Source organism: Zosterops lateralis (assembly GCF_965231275.1).
Source record: "Zosterops lateralis genome assembly, chromosome: 10".
NCBI classification, from domain to species: domain Eukaryota; kingdom Metazoa; phylum Chordata; class Aves; order Passeriformes; family Zosteropidae; genus Zosterops; species Zosterops lateralis.
The window spans coordinates 20,406,786-20,431,115 of NC_139770.1; the positions used below are offsets into that span (position 1 = coordinate 20,406,786).

Sequence of the window (24,330 nt, forward strand, 5' to 3'; positions counted from 1 at the left end):
CAGAAGGGAAGAGCAAGACCGAAGATGATCCATTTGTTTAATTAGCAGCTATAATCCTACAGTTTTATCAATTTCTAATACCTGTTATAAGCAGCTTCACTCAGGGAGTAGACTAAAAATTTGAATTAATGTAATCTAAAGCAGCAGGAGAACTGCTGAGTTACTTCCTTGTGTTGGTGTGTGTGTGCTCTCTTTCCCACCTTCTCTCACTGCAGATGCCCTGAGATAACTGAAAAGTCTGTTCCAGAGCTGTTCTCCTGCTGTTGGAACCTTGGCTGTGCTGAAGAATGTGCATTTTTTATGAGGGGGAGGAGAAGGAGCCTTGTTTATCCTGGAGGGAGATGTCACAGCAAGTGCAGACTTCTGAGGTGCTTTTATCTGGGGCTGCAGGGTTTCTCAGGCATTCTCTCCCTTGCAGTGTCAAACCTCCCTTGGAATAATCACCTGGCCCTGGAAGCTTTATAATTAATGAAGCTGGAGAGGGAGTTTGTATCTTTGAACTTATGCCTTCGATAGCACTAAAGAATTTCTTGCACACTTGCAGGGCAAAACCAATGTTTGTTTTCTGTTTGAGATAAAAGGGTGGAACTTTATTTGCAGCACTTCCTTTTACACATCTGTAGAGTGGGAAGCTGTGCAGGCTTCATCTGTCTTTAGTGTGTTACAGATGTTCTGCTGTGGGTGTGACAGTGCTTGGGGTCACTCTTTAGTTTAAGGGGTTAAAGAATCCAGGACTCTGTAGATGTGTGGAATTGCAGGTGCCTGGGTTTTGCAGAGTTGGGTTCAGGAACAGGGAATACTCCCCAAGGTTGTGCTAAGTAGGGGGCAATAGTACATAAACTGTCCTCTCTACTCTCTTGGGGTAAGTGTTTGTTCCCCTGCCATCTTGAGGCAGAAATAGAGCATGTGGGCTCAGAGAGGGCTTGTGGAAGAGAGTCTTTGAGACAAGGAGTGGGGACAGTGTTCACAGCAGTGTCACCTGCAGAGGGGCTTTACCACAGTGTCTGTTGGTGTGCTTGTGTCTATTTGTGTACATGTAAGTAACATCAAATGTGTGGTTCCATGAAGAGTGTCTGTACTTTGGTGTCCTTGACCCTGTTTGGTGGAAGAAGTTGTTTTCTTTAGTCACTAAGCTCTCTGGGATGCTTCCTTATCCTGCCATTGTAAGAAGTGACGTATTTGACTGGATCAGCTTGACCTGTGAAATGAAAGCTACTGCAGTGTGTTCTTCTTGATCTGAAAAGTGGGATCTGAGAAAAAAGAACCCTTCTGCCAGGCACCAAAATAAACCAGGGCTGTCTGTGCTGACAGACAATACTTGCTTTAGCCTTCAAGGTCCTTAGGCAAACAAAAGATCCCTGAGTCTGCCTTGCATCTGGCTGCTCAGTCTGTGTTGATGCCCAGGGAGCGAGTGCCTGCTGGGCTCCAGGGCTTGTTAGTGTTCCTGCAGGGAGGAGCTGCTGCCACCAGTTTTTGAGGGCACTGAGACACTGAGCTGTTCAGGGGAGGACTTAAAACTTGCTTTTACGTTGCATATGGATCCTCTTGTCACCAAGTACAAAAAGACCCTGAAGCTTTGCTGTGCCCCCAGCTTACCCTGGAGTAAGCCCTGTTTGCTTACATGTTGTGTTTATGCTTGCAGCTCCTGTCTGCAGCAGCCTGCATCCTCACAGAGAGTGCTGATCCTGGAATCTGGCTGCAGATATTAAACCTGCTTAAATGGGAACTCAGCCCCGGGTCAAAGGAGTGACATGGGAGTGAGCCTGCTGCAGGTGGGCAGCCCTGTGAGTAATTCCTTCCACCCAGCCACTGAGGAGGGAATGTAGGAACAACCCACCTCTTTTGTGTGGAAAATACAGCAGCTTTGGGAAGAGAGTTCATATTGTTTGGTCAACGAAACAGAGTGCAAAAACATACCAAGTTTATTTTCCATTCAAGCTCAAACATAATACCTCTTGGGTCATGCTAACGCTCACAGGCATCTCACAGGTTATGAAAACGTTGCTCCATCTCAGGATGTGCAGTTGTGGTGGGATTCAGTAGAAGCCCCCTTTTGCCTTGTGCATTGAGGCATTTTCCAAGAGTACAGCACCAAATTATTTGTTACATGATAATGTCATTCATCCTGCTGTCCCACATAACCCCGTCAGTTTGTAGCTGCAGTACTGCAGAGACAGGTTGGAGGGAGGAGTGATTTCTGAGAACTTTATTCTGATTTTTACTGTAATTTTGGTTATGGAAAAGTCCATATGCTTCAGATATGATTACAGCAGAAAAAGTGTCTACAATACTCTAATATAAAAAGGTAAAAATGATTTTGTTTAATCTATTTAAGAGTCAGTGTAAAAAGTATTTTTCCTGTATTATTGAAATCTGTAAGACAGTGAAGTGCACAAGGAAACTTCATGTTGTATCTTCTTCCCAACACTTCTTTCTCCTCAGATGTATTTTGCAACTTTACTACAGTTATATGGAAACTTGGTTTAAATATCATGAAGTTCCTCATGTCCAATATTGCTGCTCAAAACCAGGGTGCCCTTTCTTCATCCTGCCCCATAATAGGTGGATTCTTGGAGTAGCCCTCGTAAGACTTTTCTTATGGTCCGTAACTTGGAAACCAGCAATCCCTGCTGGCACAGAATGCCCTGCAGACAGTCAGTTGTTTTCTTCTAAATAATGGTCTGGACAGTGTTACTGAAATATAGGCGAGGGTTTTATCTCATGTCTTCCACTGCTGCGCCTTTTTTTAACAGGATTTTCTGCTTCCTTGACCATCTTTGAGCCCATGGTCTGGCAAAAGCCTGCAAGTGTTGTCCTGTATTTTTTGAAAGAACAGATTTGGTTGAGAGAATGAACAATCTCCTAAAGCTGTGCTGATTTGGGGCACATTGGGGAGGTCGGTTCATGCAGGTGAGTGAAAGAACAAGGAGTGGGTGTTACTGGGCCTCGACTTCGTATCTGAGGACCTGCGAGTAGAAGCTGTGGTTGGCGTTCTCGTGCACCATCACAAACACCTCTGTGCACCCCGAGGTGTTGCAGGTTCCCTCCCAGCAGTCCTTGTTCTGGGTGAGAGGGTGGTAGGTGTTCTCAGCCTGGACCAGCACCTTGGCAATGCCATGCATTTTGAGTTTGAACTGGACATTGCGGTTGGCCGGCAGCAGCCCCGAGAGCGGCTCCAGGATCTCGTAGTCCTGCAGCCACTTGCCGTACCTCTTGGGGAAGGCTGGCCACTTCACCTCCGTGTTCAGGCACCTGATGAGGTAGTTGAAGATGTAGTCGTAATTACCGGGGTCCGACTTCTTCTTGGAGTAGATTTTGAGGACGAAGTTCCCCGCGTGCGGGAGGTGCACCTTCAGCTCCACCTGGTTCCTGCGCTGGGTCTGCAGCACGTGGGGCCGGCCCATGTCCTCGTCCAGGCTGCTGCCGTCGGTGTGCAGCGAGGTCAGGACGCTGATGTCCTTGCTCAGGGTGAAGGTGAGGCAGCAGCGCCCGTCGTTGGTGTGCAGGACGGGCTCGCTGTGGGACGGCCGCAGGAAGCCGTGGCGCTGGGAGAACCAGCTGGGCCCCACGGGCTGGTGCAGGTCCTTGGGGAAGCGCGCGGCCGCGTCCACCGACTCGCACTCCACCACGTACTCCACCACGCACTTGTAGACGTCGTCCGAGGCCTCAGCCTTGGAGGGCTTGGCAAAGATCTCCAGCTTGTGGCTCCCCGTCTGCTGTGGGTAGATGTCCAACTGCATTCCATTTTTTTTCAAAGTCATCAAACCGTGTTCGTCTGTTCCCCTCAGCTTGAACATAAATAACGTGCCAGGGCGGCAGTCCACGGATACAGAGGCTTTTCCGTTTACTGGGAAATACAAAAGAAAAGAGGCTGCATAGGAGTGTCAGTGCAGTTTTTGCATGTACCCCCTGTTCTGGGAAGGCTAATCTGGCCCAATAAGTTGCTGTTTCTCTAGAAGTAAAACCAAGAGCAGGTCATAGCTTGTCAGCTGTCTCCTTGGACCAATGTCCCTCAGAAAGAATGAGAGTGCCCTTTGCTTGGGAGATGTGAATTTATCCTGTTCTGATACACCCTGACATGGAGCTGTGGTCTGATAGAATGTGAAAACCTGTGTGAAATACAACTGAAAGTACCAGATCAGGCTATACTGGATGGGATTTAGGGCAACCTGGTCTAGTAGAAGGTGTCTCTGCCCATGGTGGGGGCTTGGAACAAGATGGACTTTAAGGTCACTTCCAACTCAAACCATTATGGAATTTTGTAATTCTGTGATCATGAAGGGCTGAATTAGCGGTGATTAGACCTGATTGTCAGCCCAGTAGCTGCTCCCAGGAGCTTCCAGTATGTAGATATGAATTTACCTGCCTGTGAGCCCGTTCCCAAACAGCTTGAAGTCTTTATTACAGCCTAAAATCTTGATGTCCACAAGTTTTAGCTCTGTTGTTAGCATTCACATATTAGCCATCCAGTTAAATTCCTGTGGCTCTTGGAAAATCCAAGGGAGGGGGTCTTAAATGTGGGCCTTGTTCAGTTGTGGCACCTGCACGGTTTTATGTTAAAAGAGCTGCTGGACTCACTCAGGTTGCTCAGTATTGCCTGAAGAGGTGCACAGGGGTTGGATGTGGGAGGCTCGAGGGAAGATGCTCCATGGCTTCTCCATTACCTGTTTGGATGATGGGAGTGTCTGGGTGTACAGCCAGCATCCCCAGCATGTAGAAGTTGCTGTTGTGCAGCATGTTGTTCTCAAACTCCTTCAGCGTCAGCGTGGGCTTAAGAAGCTGCCAGTTACTGTTATCTGGGAAGTGATTGTTAATGAACAGGGCCGGGTGAGTCAGAAAGTAAAACTCATTGTACCTGGAGAAGGGAGAAATTAGAGAAAATGAGTAATTACGAGTAGTGCATTCTTCCCCCGCACAGTGGTGGTGGTTTCAGCAGGAGGATGTTGGAGTGGTTTGAGCTGCTGATAAACTGAGATCCGTGGGTTTGAAATTCCCCAGGCAGAAAAGAAACCTGAGCTTTGGTCTTCTGTTTCCAGGGCAAATGCTGAGCTTTGGGATAAACCCTGGGTATTTGCACTATTCCCTTGCACCCACAGGCTCCTGGAAAAAGAGGGAGGCACTGGGTGTTGACTGCAATCAACTCACAAAAGCTGTGACTCAAGTGCCACAGACTATTGCCTAATCTGAAGATGTGACAAGCAAAGCCAATTTGCTTTCAGCAGTTTGTGACTTGCTGCTCAGGGCTACTACCTCTCTACAGGCTGTGCTCCATGCCTTGCACAGGCAGCCTGGGTGCCTTGCTCAGGGCTTTGGGTCTTCCTGTGGCACCAAATGTGTCTGTTTGGTTTGCCAAACAGCTTTCAGCTTTCCTTCTGCCTGTGTGGAGGGTTTATGTACTAAGATAGAGGAGGTTCTTTACCTCTGGGTGAACTTGGTGAAGGAATCATCCACAGAACCGCTGCCCCAGGTGCTGTCCAGTAAATGCCACCTTCCCTCCAGGTAGACAGCATTCCAGGCATGGTCAGAGTCCCCTGTGAAGGTTTGTCCTGTCTTGTACCCGTGGCCCTTGGCATGTCCTGAGAGCTTCTTGCACTGAATCCCTGCAAGGCTGAAAGGAAATAAAAGCTGCAGCAGGAGAGTTCTGTTTTAAACCTGTCAGGTACTTCAGGGGAAGGAGAAAGGGTGATGATGCCTGAGGTGTTGGATGGGGCTGTTTGTTTTTGTAGTCTTTGCGCAGAGACACAAAGAGCATCCTGCTGGAGGAAGGGCCTTTTCTCTCACAATTTTGTATTTTCCCTGTCTTTTTGCCTGATGCACCATCAATTCAGCACTGTTAGAGGATGACAAGATAAAGTGTGCTTAATTGCTCTCTGTCTTGTTACTCAGTGGAATCCCTTTGCTGCTGTCCACAATTAGCCCATGTAATTACAAATTAAAAGCACAGGCTGTTCTCTCCCCGTGAAGATGGGCCTGGTGTTTGACACCAGCTAAGGTATCTCAGACCTCATGGGATTGTGGATGCTGATTTGGTTTCCTGAAAGAATGAGCTTGTACTTGCCCAGGGTAGAAATGATTAAATAGTCTCTTTCTAAAAACATGATGAATACCTGCGTGGATGTGTAAATAAGATTTAAATAAGCACTGTGTTAATAAGCTCTCTGCTGATGGATTCTAACATTGGCATCTTATTTCACCATTAATCTAAAATTGCTTCACTTGGAGCGTTGTCTTTTGTGTAGGACAGCATTGACATTTTTCTTCTTCATTGAGAAGTGTGTTAAATGGAACAACTGCCTTAAGTAATAAAAAGTGCAGGCTTCCAGAGCGAGATTGTCTGCATAATGTGGGTTTAGCTCAGGAGAAAAGTGATATTTATGGGGAAGATAATTAGCATGGTTGTTAAGAAGTCGAGGTCTGATAACAGATACTGGCTGGCAATTGGCAGTGCAGTGGAGCTTGTAGGGAGGGCTGCTTTTTCCAGGGAGAGGATGCTGGTTTCCAGGGGAGGTGGGCACTTCAGCAAAGGAGAGGATGGAACAGTGATAGCAGATACAGTTCCATGAGTATCCAGAACAAACAGACCAGGCTGGAAGGAATGCCATGGAGAAACCTGGTGCTGCAGGGGGTCTGGAGAGCCCTTGCCAGCCTGCAGGCCCCTGTGAGTCAAATTCTAACATGGAGCTGGGCAGTAAATCTGGAACAACTCCACTGACAAGACTGGTGAGAGCTTGGATTTGCATGATGTAACTGAGACTTGGAGCTGGCCTGGGAGCTTTAGTGAAGATCTAATCCTAGGAGTTTCAAGGAGCTAAGTACCAAATTCCCACTAATTTCATGGGGATTGGTGTCTAATCCTTCCAGGCTTCTCTAGACATTCTTGTTAGCTGGGATATTCAGAGGGAACATTGAGGGACAAGTTCTGCTCTCACGGTGCTCTCAATTACAGTGAACATTGGCAAAGCAGCAAAAAGAGTTTGTGCTTGGATGTGTTCAAAGTTCTCAAAGACCAGAGCATTTAAACTGGTCTCTTTAGTAATGGACAGACAAAAATCCAAGCTAAAACATCCTGTAAAGGAGCAATTCTGTATTGGTAAAAAGGGTGCTCATGTCTCTCAGGTCAATGACTTCATACAGATAAATTAAGCAGGCAGAGAGAAGATTAGGAAAATCTCCAGAATTGGCTGAAGTGACAGTGTGAGGTTGAGGATGACCTAGATACAAAATGGACTGGAAGAACTGAATTAAGAAACAGTTGGCAACATTTGCTTGGTGCAGCAAAGAGATTAAACATGAAGTTACTTTTCTGCTTCAAAAACTGTGGGAAATAGTCTGGCTCTTACTACAGGTGTCACTGGAATTCAATGACATCTTCTTCCCTTTGATTTTAGATTGACTTTGATAATTTCATCTAAAAAAGGAGCAAATCTGCCTTCTCCAGAAGGAGACAGAATGGTTTATCTTGTGGTAGGTAGGTGTACGCCTCTGTGCCTGAAAAGAAGGAAAGCTCCTGCCTGCAGGAAATGGGAGAAGCAAGAGGATGTGAAATCTGGAATATTTACAGACTGGTTAGGAAGAAGGAGCAGCTAGCTAAATGGTCAGATCTCCTTTAGGCAGCGAGGCCAGCTTTGCTCCCAAAGCTGCCAAGACCTCTCCTGGGAAAATAATTGTTGTGCCTTCATCACTAACCCTGTCAAGCATCTCCCTAATTCCAGGCTGTGAGGTTTGCCCTAAATTGGATTCATGAATTTGCACTGCCTCACTCAGCCATGCTACCTCCTTGACTCTGCTTGTCAGCTGAGAAGCCAGTTCTTGATAAGTGCTGCTGAAATATTGGTCAGGAACCTGTGTTTGCATTCATTGCTATCACTCCTGATGTTTGGAAAGTGATGCCTTATGGCCAGCTTCCCACTATCCATGCCCACCTTTCCTCTGTGACAGGAATCTCAGCTAATGGGAGGAAGTCTGGCTGCCAAAGCTGCGGTCAGAGGTGACAGTGTTGTCTGCAGCAGGAATTGTTCCCTCTGGCATTGGGACAAGTAGGACTCAATCAACATCAGCCTTCAGCAGGACTTTTGGGGGGGACTCCTGGTGACTGGCAAATTGGTTTGTTAGTTCAAGTTCCCTCACAGGAGCTAGGAAAAAAAAAGGCATGTTAAAACACCTTTTTTCTCCTCCAAATCTTGGCTCTGAAAAGTTTTTGTATAAGACAAATGTTCTTTGCCTCCTGCCTTTCTGCCTAGAGTCAGTGTAAGAGCAGCACAGAGCACGGGGAAAAGGGATGAGGAGGTCTCCTTTGCAAGAAAGGGGTGTTGTCTTTACAGTTTTTCAGGACAGGAGATAAACATTTTGCTAATATTTGACAATATAATAGTCTTGATGACTGAGAGGTTTCCTGAATCACATAGTGACTAATCAGCCTGGAACTGAGGAATTGCGAGTAAATCAACAGAGCCTTTAAATAGTCAGAGATATCCTTGGAAAGATTAATGCTTTTAATGAACTAAGCATATGCTTTTTAATGAAGAGATGCAAATTCCCTCCTTCTAACTGCTAATAACTGTTCCATAGGATGCAGCTATGAATGCATGGTTCACCATCCTATTTCTTTAGAAAACAAGATCCAGTGTCATAGAATAGTTTGGGTTAGAATGGACAAAACGTATATTGTGGGATAATTGACCAAAATGTATGTTTTGGGATATGTTGTTGGCTGGAATAATTTACCACTTCAGCATCTGGCAGAGTATGCTAGGGTTTTTTTTAATCTCTCCTTTTCCGGGTAGGTTTTGTCTGTTTCATGGTGAAAACCTTCTCAGATCCTTTTGGGTGGTCTAGACACGTGCTATTAATAACTAGTGTGTGATTTTTGCAAGGGAATGGAAGCCCCTTCCTGGGAGGGCCATCTTGCAAGCCCACCCTTTTAGGATTACTTTTAGGAAGTCCCTTCCCATCTCCTGTCCCTGAGTTGTCAGATCCAGTTTTCTCCTTTTGGGCAACCTTTCTGCCTAAGGCTGATGCCCAAACCTCTAAACACCTTCATGGTTTTCCTTGCTGTGGATTTCAGGGGTTCCCCTTTCCTTAGGGATCAGGACTGGGGCTACATCCGTGTGCTCCCTTACCAAGGAAGGGGCTGCCTCTTAGGAATGGCTTTGTGACTGTAAAGCCCTGCTCAGTGGGGAAGTTCAGGTCCTCATCCCCAGTGATGTCCATGAGATTTTGTTGGCAGAAGAAAGTATTTTAGTCATTAAATGCCAGTGGTAGCTGCAAAATAGGAATTGCCGTATTGGCCTCAAGAGAGCTGCAACTTGGGATTGGGCACAGAACAGAGTGGTAAGGCAGAGTGCAAGGCAGTGTCCTGGAGGGGTCAGGGCATCTCCAGAGGGTTTAGGGAAAGTTCCTCCTGGGACTCTGCCTACCTCTTGCAAGGGAACATGTTGGAGACAGCACTCCTTGTTCAAGTCTTGCCATGCTTTTAACCTTCACATCCAGATACCCCGAGGAAAATCCTACTTCTTCTAATCAAATTATCTCCGTGTTTTCATCTGCCATTATGTTAATGCAATGCGAAGCTCAGCAGATGGCACCAAGTAAATTATGCTGGGGAGGGGGGTGGAGGGAGTGGAGGAGAGAGCAAAATTGACCTTTCTAGGACTTGCTGTTTTTCCACAGCATGGCTGGAAAGCTAAAGTTCCATGTCCTGCTTAAAGTCACATCAGTCAATGCAAAGGCAGACAGGGATAGGCACAAGGAATGTTAACTCTCGCTGGCATTGAATGCTTCTGAACTTAATTTACCTGCACATATGTTCAAAGAGCTCGGCATAGCCCTCACAAATGCTCTTGCCCATCTGAAGCACATCTCTGGGCTTGCTTGACAGCTGGCTTTTGTTGTGGTAGCCCACGACGTCGTATTCTGGGGGAAGGAACACAGACAAAAGTTCATCCAGAGGCCGGAGGCAAAGAGACCGATGGGCGGCAGGAGCAACGCTCGGGTTGCTTTTCATCTCCGTGAACAGAGGGGAATGAGCAGTGGCTGTGCTGGGGAGAGTGCCCTGGACACCAATGGGGCAGAGGGACAGCTGTGGCCCTCATCACCCTTTGCTCTAAGCTTGGGCTGGGGTTCAGCAGTTGAGTCCAAGTGAGAGGAAAACTTTGGTTTTTGGACAAAGTGGGTGTCCTCAGGAATTGCCCTCAAGTAGAGGATCTACAGTCTGAAGAGTTCCCAATATAAACCAGAGCATGCTGCATTTGAAGGAGTTGGATTGGTGTTACCTCCAAAGAAACCACTGAGAGTTTTGCACTCTTTACAAGCTATTTATACTAAAAACACTTAAAAAGCAGCTCATTGGGAAACACTTGAAGTAGTTCGTTGTGAATCACAGAATTGTAGAATGGTTTGGGTTGGAAGGGGCATTAAAGCTAATCTCATTCCAATCCCCTGCCAGGGGTGGGAACATCTTCCATTAGACCAGGTTGCTCCAAGCCCTGTCCAGTCTGGTCTTACCTGTAAGCTCAGGAAATCTTGATTTGTTGGAATGAGTGCACAACAGCAGCACAGCAGGACTCCTTCAGACAAGGGCTTGTGGAACTGGTCTGGGAAGGTTAATTCAATACCACCAACCTTGGCCCAGGCCACAACCTCTTTCTTAAAATACAGATGTATTTTTCTGACAAAGCCTTCAGGAATGCTGCATCAGCTGGTTCCCCCTCCCCTTGGTGCTGGGGCAGAGGAAGAAAAGCAGCAGCAGGCTGTGTGTGTGCTTTGATGAAATGCTGCCACTGCTTGTCCTTTATCTGGGGGGCTTGGCCGATGCCTCCTCAGTGTTGGCTCCAGGCACTGGGAAAGGCTGCCTGCTCCACCCTGGCTGTTCACTGACCACCAGCAAGGCTACAGGGCACTTGGAGGGGTGCTGGCTCCATGGGGATTTCTATTTCTGCCACAAATGGCAGCTAAAATAATTATTCCCTTTAGTGCTGATACTGCATGGGCATAGCAGCCCATCACAGGCAGAGCTGTGGGAAGAGCTGCCCAGAGAGCAGTGTTCTCACTTAAAATCCATCCAAGGAAGGAGTTTATGTCATCAATGCAATTCCAGGACAGATACGTTGCATTTTTGCCAGCAGATTTAAATTCCCAACTCTATTTCTTTTCTATGTGTTTAAGTAGGGGTCAGTCTTGCAGGAAGGAATGATAACCAGGGCCAAGGTAGTGCAAAAGATCTTGTGAGGAGACCCCAGCATAGCTGTCAGGGCCAGAGACATCCCCTGAATGTTGAGGAGTATGGACTGACTCCAACCAGGCCTGGCCCAGGTAGGGTGAGCAGAAATGGGTTAACAGTGGTAAGATGGAATAACCAGTGCTGGGTGAGTCAAAGTCTGGGCTTCAGGACATGCAGTGAAATCAGCACTCTCCATATTTCAGGGCAAGACTAAAGCAGTTTGGGACTGACCTAACCATGCTAACCCTGTAGTTGTTGATCTCAGTGGGTGTGAGATGAGGCCAGTGCTGTCCAAACTGCTCTTTTCCTCTCCAGCACTTGGCCTGCACTGCAGCAGTGCCCCATCGGGCTGTGTAGGAGGTGAGGGAAAGGGCAGCTCTGCCTCTCTGCCCCCAAGACTTAATGGGAAAGAAACATCCTTGCTTGTGTCATGCCAAATGCCATCATGTGGCCTATCCAGTTTCCCCCCAACAAGGCACTGGGATGGCAAGAAGCCCCTTTTGATGTGCCAGATGGGAAAGGCTATGAGTGCTGCTTCCTCCTCTTCCCATCTCCTGGTTACTGTGTAACTCTGGCCTTGGGACTGAGTAGGAGAGGGCTGGGGAACCCGAGTGGTTGCAGCTCTCTGGAGGGTTGAAAGGGTGCAGGTACAGGCAGGAATTGCAATCATACAGGTGCCAGTGTGGGACACAGAGCTGGGCAAGGCAGCTGGATGGTTCCTGGTGCTACCTGTGTGACACTGGGACTCTCCCACAGCAAAGGCACCAGCATCAGACTGTGCTGGGGGGGGCTGTATTGGACTGTGGGGACTTGGCACAGGGATGGAGATCAGACTTAGAATGGTTTGAGTGGGAAGGGACCTTAAAGACCATCTCATTCCAACCTGCCTGCCTTGGGCAGGGACACCTTCCACTAGACCAGGTTGCTCCTGAAATCTGGATCATCACCTGCTCCCTGTTCACCCCTTCAAAACTGGGCTCTGGTGGTGTTGGGTGGCTCTGAAGGTGACAAGCAGGCCCCTGGTGTTGGGCAGCCTGGCTTTTGCTCTGGCTCTTGGATGGTAGAGACTTGTCTGGTCACACTTCAAATGGAGTTACAGGTTAATCATCTATACACAAACCTTGTGGGGCCTGGCAGAGGAGAGGGACTGGGAAACAGAGGTGGTGAGAGACCCTCTGAATGCATTTCTGCATAAAAACCTCCAGAAAGCCTTCATTCCACTCCCCACATGGAAATAACCCACAAACAGTGAGTAAACTGCCATGGCAGTGGGACACGGGTGACAGCTGGAGACCTCAGCCTACCTATGTGATGGCATATCCACATCCATATGGCTCGGACCTTTTCCAGGTCAGTGCGGGCTTGTTTCAGCAGGGCTTTGACCAGTTCCTCCACGCTGTTCTTGACATTCACCTGTGTGTGGGGAGGAAGCATTCCAAGGTCACAGTGAAGAAATCCCTGTGGTAGATCTCCTGTCCTCCCAATCTCTTGTTCTTCTGAAGCCAGTCAGACCCCACCTGCCAGAAACTGCTCTGCCTCCAGCTTCCTTAAAAATAGAGCTACAGCGCCGTAGGTCCATGTGGTTTTGGTTATAGCTCCCAGAGGGGGATTTCTTTGCTAATGCTTAAAGAAAAAGGTTTTTCACTTGTTTGGGAAATTCTAATGCCATTGCCCCACAGCTCAGCCTCAGCTGGTGTTGGTGCTGGGAGCCAGGCTCATGGAATGTCAGTGCAGGGGAGCTGGGAGGAGGACAGAGGCAAAAGCAAGACTTACTTTTAATGCGTAGGCATCCAGCTTCTCTAATTGCTGCAGATCTACTGGCATGGATTTCAAAGAGGATTTGTCCCATGGATATGCTGGGAAGAAATGAGTTGTCACTGTTTTGGGAAGGGAGGGAGTGTTTTTCCTGGCAGTATGGTGGAACAAGGGGACAGAGCTCCTGCCTGGCCCGTGGAGACATCCATCAGCGGGTGCTTAGGGAGCAGAGGACACGAGGGCACCCGCAGGAGGTCCCTGCCAGCTGCATGGAAAGCAGGAGCCATCCTGTCTAGACTGCTAGGATTTGTGCAGTGCTGGAGTGTGAGCTGCCCCTACAACTTTGGCTCAGCCTAACACCATGGAAAATCCTAGGATAATGTATGGAGGGGCAGCAGAACAATGCAGAAGCATCAGGGGAAATCTGTACTCTGCAAGCCTTAGAAAACACATGGCTTCTTAAAAAACCCCCAGTTGGGTTTCTCTAGGAGTTTTGCATGGTAAAGGGCCACAAATCTGCAGGAATTCAGGCACATGGGGAATGTAAGGCTGGGAACAGTTGTACTGAACCTGCTGTGCCTACCCTCTGCATCTTTGCAGGTTCTGAGCTCCTGGTTCTACTCAGTGTGAACAAAGGGTTAAGAACTTGCCCTAATTAACCAGATAACTGATATTTTTATTTTTTTTAACATTCTTGGAATGAGCTGACAGTGCTGTCCCCCATCAGTGAGCCATGGGGAATGGATGGACATATCCCTGTGCCTTTCTGCTAAAACCATCATGTAGGCACACAGCATCTATTTCTTAACAGGCTGGTTTGTTTATCTCTGTTTTCCCTGAAAAGGGGTGTTATGCTGACCTAAAGGGAGAGAAAACAGATTTACACATTTAAAGGTTCCCACTCTCTGCTGCTCTGAAAATTAGTTTTGCCTTTTTGGTAAGGAGATGGTCTTTTCTAAAAAATGTGGTTGTCAGGTTTTGACTTTGGCAGGTTCTATCTGCAGAGGCTCAGTGCAGGAGCGGGATCTGCAGTCCCCCGGACAGTCCCGTGTGTTGTGCCTGTTTGCCTTCCCTGTGCAGGGAGCCTTGGGGACGTGTGACATTCCCAAAGCCACTCCCTCTGCCATGCCCATGAACGGGGCTTGGGAAGCTGAGCGCTCCCCGTGCTGATGGACAGTTACCGTGCAGATCCTTTGCTCCCGGTGACCGCGGGGCCTCAATCTTCTGGAATCCTGCAAAGCAGAGAAGGGAGAGGGAGGGAGGAGGTTGCTGCCCGCAGGAAAAAGACAACTAGAAATAAATTATTGTGGGGAGCAGGATTGGGTGGAAAAAACTGGAACTGAGGCTCTTCTTTGCCCATTCCCTTCCATTTGGACATGGATGTCCCCTCCCTGCAGAGCCCACACTCCACAGCAGACAGGCATCTCCTGTCCTAGCCCGAGGGTTGGGGACATCAAACCCCCCACCATGGCCAAACCTCCCCAGGCGTGGAAGAAGGGAGAGCTGAGCTCCAGAGCTGTTAGATAACCCCAGTGGGAGCTCTGTGGCAGCTGGAGGATGGCTGAGGGACCCTGGAGTGTCACCACTCACCTTATCCCAGGGCCGGAGGAGGAGGAGACACCCACACCCCAAGAGCAGAAGGATTTTGCTCCTCCAGCCCCAGCCACGGGCAGGGTCCAGCAGCATGTGCCCTTTAGCAGCCTCCCCATGGGAGGAATGAGCCTGTCTCCTCCTGGGAGCCCTCCCCCAGGGGAGGGAGAGCTTGGGGACACACCGTGGTAGAGTAGAGCCTCACCTTTGTTGTCGTGTCCTCTCAGCCTCTGGGAACCTGCAGAAAGCCAGGCAGGGTTAGTGGGATCCCCTCAGCCCTGCCAGGGGTCCCCAGGTGCAGAAGCTCCTGGAGCTCCCCAGCTCTGGCAAGGGAAAGGAGGATGGGCTGAGCCTCTGCCGAGGTTTAAAGCTGGGGCTGTACCTTTTCCCAAGGAGAGTCTCTTGATGAGTGGGGGGCTGGTATCCTCGCGGTGAATCTCCACTGTCACTTGGGTTCCTGCAAGAAACAATGATAAACTCCCTAAAAAGAGGAAACTAACCAGGATATGGAGGAGAGGGCAGGAGTGCCTGTCGAGGCAGCTCTTAACTTTAGATAAAGCAGCAGCTCTGGTGATAGCCAAGGTTTATCACCATATTAAAGAGCTCTTGATGGAGCTACAGCAAGCAGAGAATCAATGCCTTTCATTGATTTTTCTTGGAATTAAACAGAAAGGCTTGAAGTGATGAAAATGGTTGGACTTGTGATACTAAAATGTCTGGCAAAGGCCATTGCCTGTGAGAGGCAGTGGAGCCAGCTGTGGTCCAGGCATGCCCTGATGCTCCAGAAAAACTTCCCCTGGAAACCTGGCCTCTGGTCTTTAAAGTTTCAGAGAGGGAAATACCAAGAAAAAGAGTGAGGGAATCTCTTATAAAAACTACCTGAACTTTTTGACAGAGACTGCATTTTTTGGCAGGTATTTCAGAAGGGTTTGCAGCTCTCAGGGTTCCCTGGAGGAGCTCCATGAGCTCCTGGGCTTCTGTTTAGGATCAGGGAGAAGTTACTCAGGAAACTGAAGGTCAAGATGTTAATGCACCTCGGGGCTGCCATCCAGTCACATCTCCTACACATTTACCAGGAGCCTCTTGACATTTGGGGTTTTCCTTTAAAGTCAGCCCTTGGAACTGGCTAATTAGGTGGGAATCTGCATTTTCATCAAAGAATAAGTTTTTCTGAAGCATTTATCCTTAGAAAAATGAAGTTTCCCCTGTGATTATGCAGAGAAATTCAATGTCCTTTAAGCCCCAAAACCAGAAAGCAAGAAAAACTGTATAAGCTGTAAAAACTTAAATCTTAGAGCTTTACTCCGGTTCTAGGATGGCTGCAGATATCAGGGTGTCAGAACAGAGCTGGCTGGTGTATTTTGTCAATTCAAAGATAAAATGAAGTTGTTTCTCAAAGAGAAAAAAACCCCAAAACCTTCATGCAAATGGTTTGATTTCCTTAAATTTTTTATATTTTCAGGAATTGTTTTTAATTGCTCAAGATTATTTTTACTTTGCCTTTTTTTTTTTTTTTTTTTTTTTTTTTTTTTTTTTTTTTTTTTTTGTGGGTTTTCTTCCCAATTTTCACTGTCTAAGTTTTCCCTGATAAATTAAAATTCTTCATTTTCAAGAAACAAACTTACTGGCGATGAATGCCTTCTGCTGATAAGTTTAAAAGGCATTTAACAAATGAAAAATGTAATTCCACAGGAATTTTTCAATGTGCTACATCATTGCTTTAAAAACCGGTGGTATGAAATGGTTGCTGGTGCTTTTATGATCTTTTATTTAATTATTCCTGGTTGAGATATCCTTCATAGAGGATCATAGAATAGTTTGGGTTGAAAGAGACCTTAAAGATCGTCTTGTTCTAACTCCCTGCACCAGACCAGGTTGCTCCAAGCTCAGAGAAGCACTTGCTGTTCTCCCTGTGTTTTGTGGCCAGGCAAATCCTTGGCCAGCAAGTGCTTTGAGGGGCAGCTGACCCAGGGTGGGAAATTTTCTCTCTTTTGGGACATTCTGAGGTTATTTTATTGGAGAAAAAGCTTGTTGGGAGCTCAGTGAAGCCCTGCTGTGTCTCTTGGGTCACCACTTACCTTTGTCAGGGCCCGAAGTGATGGGAGGTGTCTGCCCACGGGGCTCTGCGGGGCCGCGCCAGCCTGGGGGCACAAAGGGAAATCTCAGTGCCTTGGAGAGAGCGGGACAGTCAGCAAGGAAGGGGTTAAATCAGCCCTGTCAGCACGGAGGTAAGGAACACTCAGGAAGCTCAACCCTGTTCTTCAGATTCAAAGCTCAGTTGCTCCTGGTGTGGGGTGCCTGACCCCTCTCCAGAGGGATGCTCCAGCCCAACCTGGGGGCGCTTGGACCAGGGCGTGTTTGGAGAGGTGGGTGGGAGAGAAGGGCACTGCTGGGGGCTTGGAGGACAAGTGGGAACTTAGGACTGGTTGTCAGCAACTCATCCTCATCTTCACCTCTCCCTTCTGGGAGACCCTGGCTGTGTGGACCTGGAGTCCTCGGGGCAGAGGGAGGTGTGGGCAGCGCTTGGTGTGCCCGGGGCTCACACAGGTGGAAGCAGCACAAGTCCGTGCCTTGGGGAGGGAGCAAACGCCAGGGGACACCGAGCCCTCGCTCCGGGCTCTCGTGGGTGTTGCCCAGGCTGAGCTTTCACTCTTTTTCAAAGCCTCCAGGGATCCCCATCCCACCGCCACCACAAGGGGGGAACCTGGATGTCACAGCTCGTCCGAGTCCATTCCTGCCGTGTGGCCGTGACAAAGGACCAGGATCTTGTGGAGTGGAGCCTCTTTGACTCAGTGGGGCTGGGGATTATATAACTTTGAAAATATTGTGGCAGCACAAGGGGTGCCAGAGGCCTCATAAGGACACTGACAGGGCTGGTGAAAGGACAATTCATTAACCCTTGTGGTGCCAGAGGAGCCAAAGCTCTGCCTGCTTCTCTGGTGTCTGAATTCCCCCCTCCCAGGGATTTAAATTGTGCTTAAGGTAGAGCTGCAAGGGAAGGATTCCCCTGTGTGTGCTAAATACCTCTGCCACTAATTCAGGGTGGGAAATGATCAATACCAGCCTCTTACTCACTCATAGAGGAGGCTGACTCTGCAGCTCAGTTGCAGAACCTCTTGAGCATGACCAAGGGAGAGAACACAGGATATTTGTCTGCTCCCTGGAGTGGAGGCTTTTGTTACCTGCTTTGCCATGAAATATTGTTTGCTCCTAGACTGTGTGCAGTCTCCAGCCACCACTGATTACAGAGGGACTTGGATCTCCTGCCAGGCATCCTGCTGGGAGTGGCCATGGCTTTTTCACACTGCTATTACTGGACCTGTGGAGGCAAAGTTCCTCCTTGGTGTAACTAAAATCCACTCTCTAGTACCATGAAAATTACCAGTGTCTTGCTCTACCTTTGTCCCTGCCTTTCTCTGCTAAGCCATGGTAGGCTTAGACTGCCAGGAGAGCAAGTGGGATGGTCTGAGTCCCTCCCCTGGGAGCTGCCCCATAGCTCTGGGTCACCTCCTCAGATGTTCCTCCTCAACTATTTTAGGGCAGAAGGCTGGGAATTGGCAGTGGAACATTGAGAACTAGAATCCACATCATTCCTGGTCAGCAATCTCACCTGCCTTGTGCTCAGTCTCTGAGGGGGAGAGATGGAGAAAGGACTGGTGGAGAGATGGCTGAAAAAGTTCTTTGCATCCCCCAGACTCTACTTTAAGCTGTGTGAGTGCTGGGGAAGTCTCTGGAAGCTCTAGCTGCAACCTGAGCAATTTGGGGCACAGAATTTCCCCTGCCATCAGCTGGCTGTGAAATGTAAGAGCTCTGTGCACTTGTAACCCGACCGAGCTCCATGGAAGGAGAATCCCTGCAGAGGGATGTGCAGGGGCTCGGCAGTGCCGCCCCTGTGCATCCTGTCCATGGGGCACAGAGGAGGGGATGCTTCCCAGGGCCCTCTGTGTGCCTCCACTGGAGCCTCTGAAGGCTCTGGAAAGGGATGGGTTGTGTGAAGCGCTTTTATGCTCGAGCGGCACAGCTTGGGGCTTCGGGTTGTGTGCTGGGGTTGGTTTCTCACAGAGGTAGAGGGTGACCTACCATTCAGGTCTGTGCCCTGACGTGGCTGTGATCTGCTGTTTCCATTGCCATCACCTCCCAAACCTGTAAGACAGAAATGGGAGATTGGCAGGCTCCTCCTGGACTGAAGTGTTGGCACTGCCTGAAGGCCAAACACCCCGAGCCCTTTCACGCAACCCATTATCCCAGCTGATGCCAGGTGTCATCAGGATCCACCTTCTGTCTCATCTGCAGCCTTGGCTTGCAGTTCTTGTTGCCAAAGTATGAAATACCAGGGGGCAGAAAGTGCAACAGTGCAGGCCTAAGCTGCTTTGGTAGGATCTGCTCTTATTTGAGCAGGTGCTGGATGCTGTGCTTGATGGAGCATGGACACAACTTTGTGATAGCTCTGCCTATAGTTGTTAGCCTGGAACTGACTGGCTGGCTGAAAGTTCAGCTTCTCTCCCGGGTTTTAGTGCAGGAATGCTCATTCTCCTCCCTCTACTTCTGCAGGGAGGCTCCCCTTGCAATTGCAGAGCACAGCCATAGCTTTTTGGAAGACCCTCTGCAGGACAGGGAGCTGGGCCAGGTCCCAAACTGTCGCTATAAATGGCTCAGGACAGTGAGCCTCGGAGACAAAGCCTGGGCACGCTGCAGACAAAACAGTTCTGCTCCTGTACTCCGGGGCAGTGGCTGCTGCTGTGGGGTGGAACTGCCGAGCCCTCTCCCTGCTCCCCTTGCACAGCCCAGAGAGCCCGCGGGGGCACCGCGGCGCCAGCGCAGGACACAGCGAGGTGCAAACACAACCCCGGGACCGCTGTCCCCGCGTGTCCCTGCCCGTCACCCGGGGCTGCGCGCCCCGGAGCCGGACAGGGCACAGCTCGGAGCGCGGCTCCAGCGAGGCACCAGCCGAGACACGCCGGGCTGCTAGAAAAAGTTGGCATTTTGGAGTTTGGCAGCACGTGTGCAAAGAGGAGAAAGAGGACAGGAAGCCAAAATCCTGCTCCAAAGCTGCCTCTCTCCTCCGCGTGCAGCTGCAGCCCTGCCCTCCCTCGCCCGGTGCGGGCGCGATGTTACCTGCGCCTCGGCCGCCTTCCGTCTGCCCCTCTCGCTGCCCCTTCTCCTTGCTCGCCGCCTCCTCGGGGCGCACAATAAGCAGCAGATTGATGGTGACTGCACTGGCATCTGTCTTTAAGTCCATGGTACCCATCAGCGCATGGCCGGGGCGCCGGTGCTGCCGCCGCTGCGCCGAGCGGCCGCGAGTGCTGCCCAGCCTTGGCACGGCCAGCGCGCTCCCGCCCCGCGCGGCCCCGGCCCTGCCAGCTGCACCATCGGGGCTCTGCCAAAGCCGACCCTAATGAAGAGGTTACAAGTCACCTTTGAAAGGAAATCGCGGGAGGGATCCGTTTCCTAAAGCAGAGGAAGGAGCTGCGTTTCGGGCGGGGGGGTCTGGTTTCAGAGCGTGCCCCCGGCTCCCTCCCCTCTCTCTGCCCTTTTCAGCTTCAAGCACTTGTCTACACTCAAATCCCCCCGCACCACTGTTCGCTGGGGGGGATTCGCTGCCCGGCGCTGGCACAAATCCTTAAAAGGCTTTCTCTTTGGATCCTGCCCCCGGCAGAACTCAAAGGATGCTTAGGAGCGTAAATAATAACAATAACTGCTGCAGGAGGAGAGCGGCGGTGGGGAGAAGGGGCTGGAAAGGGGACAGGAACCTTTGAAGCGGGGAGGATCGGTTTCTGCAGGACTGCCTGTGGTGGAAAGGGACAGCAGAGAAGGGAATTGCAGGCTGCAATCCCGACTGTCCCAAAGGACCCAAAATCCTCCACCTCTCTGCCCCATCGACCTCCGAGCCCGGCTGTCTGGGGTAGCTGGACACGGCTGATCAAAACGGAAAGCCCTGCAAATCCCTGGCTTTCTAGTAACTGTCCCAGCCCACAAACCAGGGGACATGAAGGGTTACAGTGCGGGTTAGACGGGCTCAGCTGGTCCCAGCAGCTCGCAGAAGGGGCTGGCAGGGACACGCGTTCTAATTTTACCCCTGGCCCCGGTCCCGGCCGTGCTGCCAGCCCCGCCTTGGCCGGGGGTCCCGGGGGAGCAACAGCACCTGTGGGGCTGAAGGGCTCTCCGGCAGCTTTGGGAAAGGTTGTGGGAGGCACTCGCTGGCAGAGAGGGGGTTCGGGAGCCTGGCATGGGCAGGGTTTTCAGGTAGGAGTGTGAGAGCAATGGGCTCCTCTGCCTGCAGGTGGGGAAGTTCGTTGTCCTGGATCCACGGGCAGGATCTAGTACTACTACCTGGTGTTAGGTTACTGTGTTTGGAGACACGGGTTTTCCCGTGGATCTCTATATAAAACCTGTCTCCTCCCAATCTCCTGCCCCTTTTCTGTTCTGTGCCCCTTCCAGAGCATGGACAGCTGATACTCCCCCCTGCTCGCCTGCAAATCCAGCCCTAAGCAGCTCCTCAGCATATCCAGAAATAGCGTGTGTGGCCGCAGGGAACCTGCATCCATCCAGCTCTGCTGGGGCACCGTGGTACAGCCCTGAGGCCCCCTGGGCCCCCCTGGATGGTGTCACAGCATTCTCACAGAGATGGGAGCACCAGGGATGGCATGTGCGTGTAACCCCCAGTAACGTGGCCAGAGTCCCGTGCCAGGATGGGTGACAATGTTGTTGGGGCCCAGGTTTTGCTCTTCAGTTCATGCATCAGAGGAATTTTTGTTTCAGGGGTCCCTAGTTCAACTCTGGCTGTGAGGAGCTGGCTGGAGGTGGTTAAACCTGGTGAGGAGGTTAAACCTGCTGAGGAGGAGGATGAGGAGGAAGGAGGGCCAGATGCATGCTGAGTCGTGCTGGACTCTGCCAAGCAGATTTCCAAGCCATCTGGGGCTTGCCCATCTCCATTTCAGGTCCCTGAGATTTATGGCTGGAGTGACTTTCTAATCACAGTTTCACCATCTGCCTGTTGGCCTTTAGCACCCCCCTGTCACCTGTCACTGAGCCCCACAGCTCCTGCCTGGTCCAGAGCACCCTTTCCTCCCTGGCTCTCACCTGGGGTGCAGCCCTTGTTCCTGCCATCCCTTCTCCCTCACGTCCCAGGTGGGACAGTCTGCTCTCCTGAACTATTCATTGGCACAGCTGAATCCTAAGCCTGGTGTCAGCCAGGTCCTGCACCAAAATCTGCTCCAGCCTTCTTCACTCTGCTCCTGCCTCCCATCCACAGGGATTTCCCTGCGTGTCCCAGCTCCGCTGCTCCTCCAGGTCTGCTCTTGTCCTTGTTCCTCTCCAAAGAGGTCCAGTGATGGTTCACATCTGGGGATGTTGGTAAGAGCCAGTTCTAGTGGTGCAGCCCAGGCCATGCGGGGACCTGAGCTGACCTTGGTGTGGACTCTCTGGTGGTACCAGCTGATGTTGGGCTCAGAGGTTTCTTCCCTGGCAGCTCTGAGCTGGAGCATGTGGAGTTTGCTCCCTTGGGGTCTGCTGGCACTGCCCTTCCTGCTGGGCTGTACAAATCACTTGAGCCTCCTTTTCTCTCTCTCAGTGATGAGGTGGGTGCTCCTGGCCTGGCTGCACAGGGGCTGAGAACCCCCCAGTTTCCCTCCTGTGCCAGCCTCACCTGTGTTGTGCCACAAGGTGTTTCCAGCACACTGAAAGCATCTACAGGGAGCTCCTGATTTCCAGCAATGCCAGTCTTCAGGGAGAAGGTGGTTGGATTTGAAAGGCTCTTTTGCATTTTCCTTTCTCCTGTTTTATCCTCTGTTTTTCCCAGAGAGGGGAACGGGAAGGTTTCTGATGGTGATTTGTGGCATGTGCCATGAGGAAGGCACAGGCTGTGCCTGACGTGGGTGCTGCTGCCTCCCATCCAGCAGTGAGCCCTTCTGCTCCATGAGTGTCCCATGGAAAACAGTGACCTCCTCATTGGCTGAGATAAGGACATGACCAGCAACATTTGTCCATGGGCCAGGATATTTTTGAAGCTAAAAATATTTACATTTTGAGGAGGGAAAGGAGAAAAGCTTTTATGCCATGTTGATTTTCAAATAAAGGCAGCTCACTGGATTTGCTGCAGGATTTCAGTCACTGAGGTCCCAGGGAGAATTAATGGCTAGAGAGCAAAAGCTGCTATCAGAGTGCCATGATTACTTGTATTCACCACATGGCTGATGTTTCTCCAAGGGGGGATGTGGGTGAGAGAAGGAATGTACGAATGTAGAACAAGAATTGGGTTGAGTCCCATTGGGTGGAAAGGGAAATTGCAGGCTGCATTCCTGGGAAAGGGTTTTGACTCTTGTGCAGGTGTTTTGCCTTCACAAAGGTCTGTAAAGGCTCTAGCAGAAAGTGTGTTGGGAAGATATTCCACCTCTGCTTGTCAAAGGGAGGCTGCGGGGAATCTTGGTCCTGCCAGGGCCATTGCGGGGGGGGGGGCAAATGTTTTTCCAAGACTGTTGTAGATGCCTTTATAGGAAAAGGTGCTAGGGCTGTCCTTCTCCTTGATGAAGGTGACCTGCTCTGGCTGTCCACCTTGGAGCCTTGGAGTACATGTTACACCCTGGGGTTTCAGGAGCTTCTCCACTGTCTGGAGAGAAAGCCTGGGCCTGTAACCCCATTGGAGGCAACACCAAAGTCATCTAAAGGTGAACCCCCCATAATGTAATTTGGAACTAACATATCCTGATGACCCCTTTGATCGATGGCTGATACCCATTATTTGAAACTTTTGCCTTTCATTTGGTTCTCCTTGTGTCACAACAAAGTGTTCCTGTTTTTGCCAGCTGTGCTGTCCATGAAGCAGTTCCAGTGTCACCTCTGAGCTGCGGAGCCTTCCTGCAGGAGTTGTTCCTCGTTGCTGCTCCTCCTCCTCTGAGCCCTGTAAGCTCTGCTGTGTCCCTTTTGAGACAGGAGGCCAAGGCCAGCCATGCTCCATGTGCAGATGTGCCAGTGGCTCCTCTCCTGTTCTCCATGTTCTCCCTGCCCAAGCCATCCCAGCCCTAGGCTGGCTTTGTTCACCACCCAGGAGCTGGGTGCTCTCCTCCCAGACTCCCAAGATCCCTCTCCTGCTCAGAATGTCTCACTCAGAGCTCAGTGTGTGTGTGCTTGCAGATATATTTGAAGTCTGGGGTTTGTTTTGGTTTTTTTCCCCAGCCATTACTTTGCATTTGCAGACATTGAATCTCAGCTCCTGTTTCCTCTCCCAACTGCAAATGAGCTGTGGAGGGCTGGGATGCATCCATGGTAGATAACACATTACAGCTGCACTCTGGTGAGTTTTAATCTGCTCTCCTGGCCTCCCTGTCCTTTCTCCCTCCCTGGCCTTATTCTCCTGCTGGCGTTTTCCAAGCCCAGGCTGCTCAGATGCCTCAATCTGCAGTTCTGCTGTGTCAGCAGCTGTGCTTTATGATTTAAGACGGCAGCAGAACTTTCCACTGAACTATAAGCCCATGTATTCAGTTTCCTGGTATCCACACAAGCTAACTGATGGCAGGGGCAGCCCTGCCAGGGAGGTCAAGGACGTGTTTAGATGTCAGGGAGACAATGAGGGCTGGTTCAGAACTGAGTCAGTGCTGTGACCCCTGAGAGGCACAGCGGGAATGACGCTTTGGAGGTGAATTCTGCCTCCTGTGGGGAAATACCTGTCCACAGGTGGGCGAGCCTCTGGCAGGGGGTCCTGTATTCTGAGTGGGATTGCTGGGGATAAAAGACAAGCCTGGCTGTTCCCTGGCTCATAACACTGCCCAACA

General features: G+C 50.3%; 1 protein-coding gene across 1 annotated transcript; it reads right to left on the minus strand.

The window, feature by feature from the left end:
- Positions 1–2,936: 2,936 nt before the first annotated feature.
- Positions 2,937–19,811, minus strand: KY (kyphoscoliosis peptidase; the record flags this gene model as incomplete). Its single annotated transcript, XM_083868178.1, has 12 exons — positions 2,937–3,847; positions 4,665–4,855; positions 5,420–5,608; positions 9,795–9,912; positions 12,523–12,631; positions 12,992–13,074; positions 14,155–14,205; positions 14,769–14,801; positions 14,946–15,020; positions 16,642–16,704; positions 18,644–18,706; positions 19,679–19,811. 12 exons carry the CDS (start codon positions 19,809–19,811, stop codon positions 2,937–2,939), a joined length of 2,019 nt encoding a protein of 672 aa, XP_083724304.1.
- Between the last annotated feature and the right edge of the window lie 4,519 nt (positions 19,812–24,330).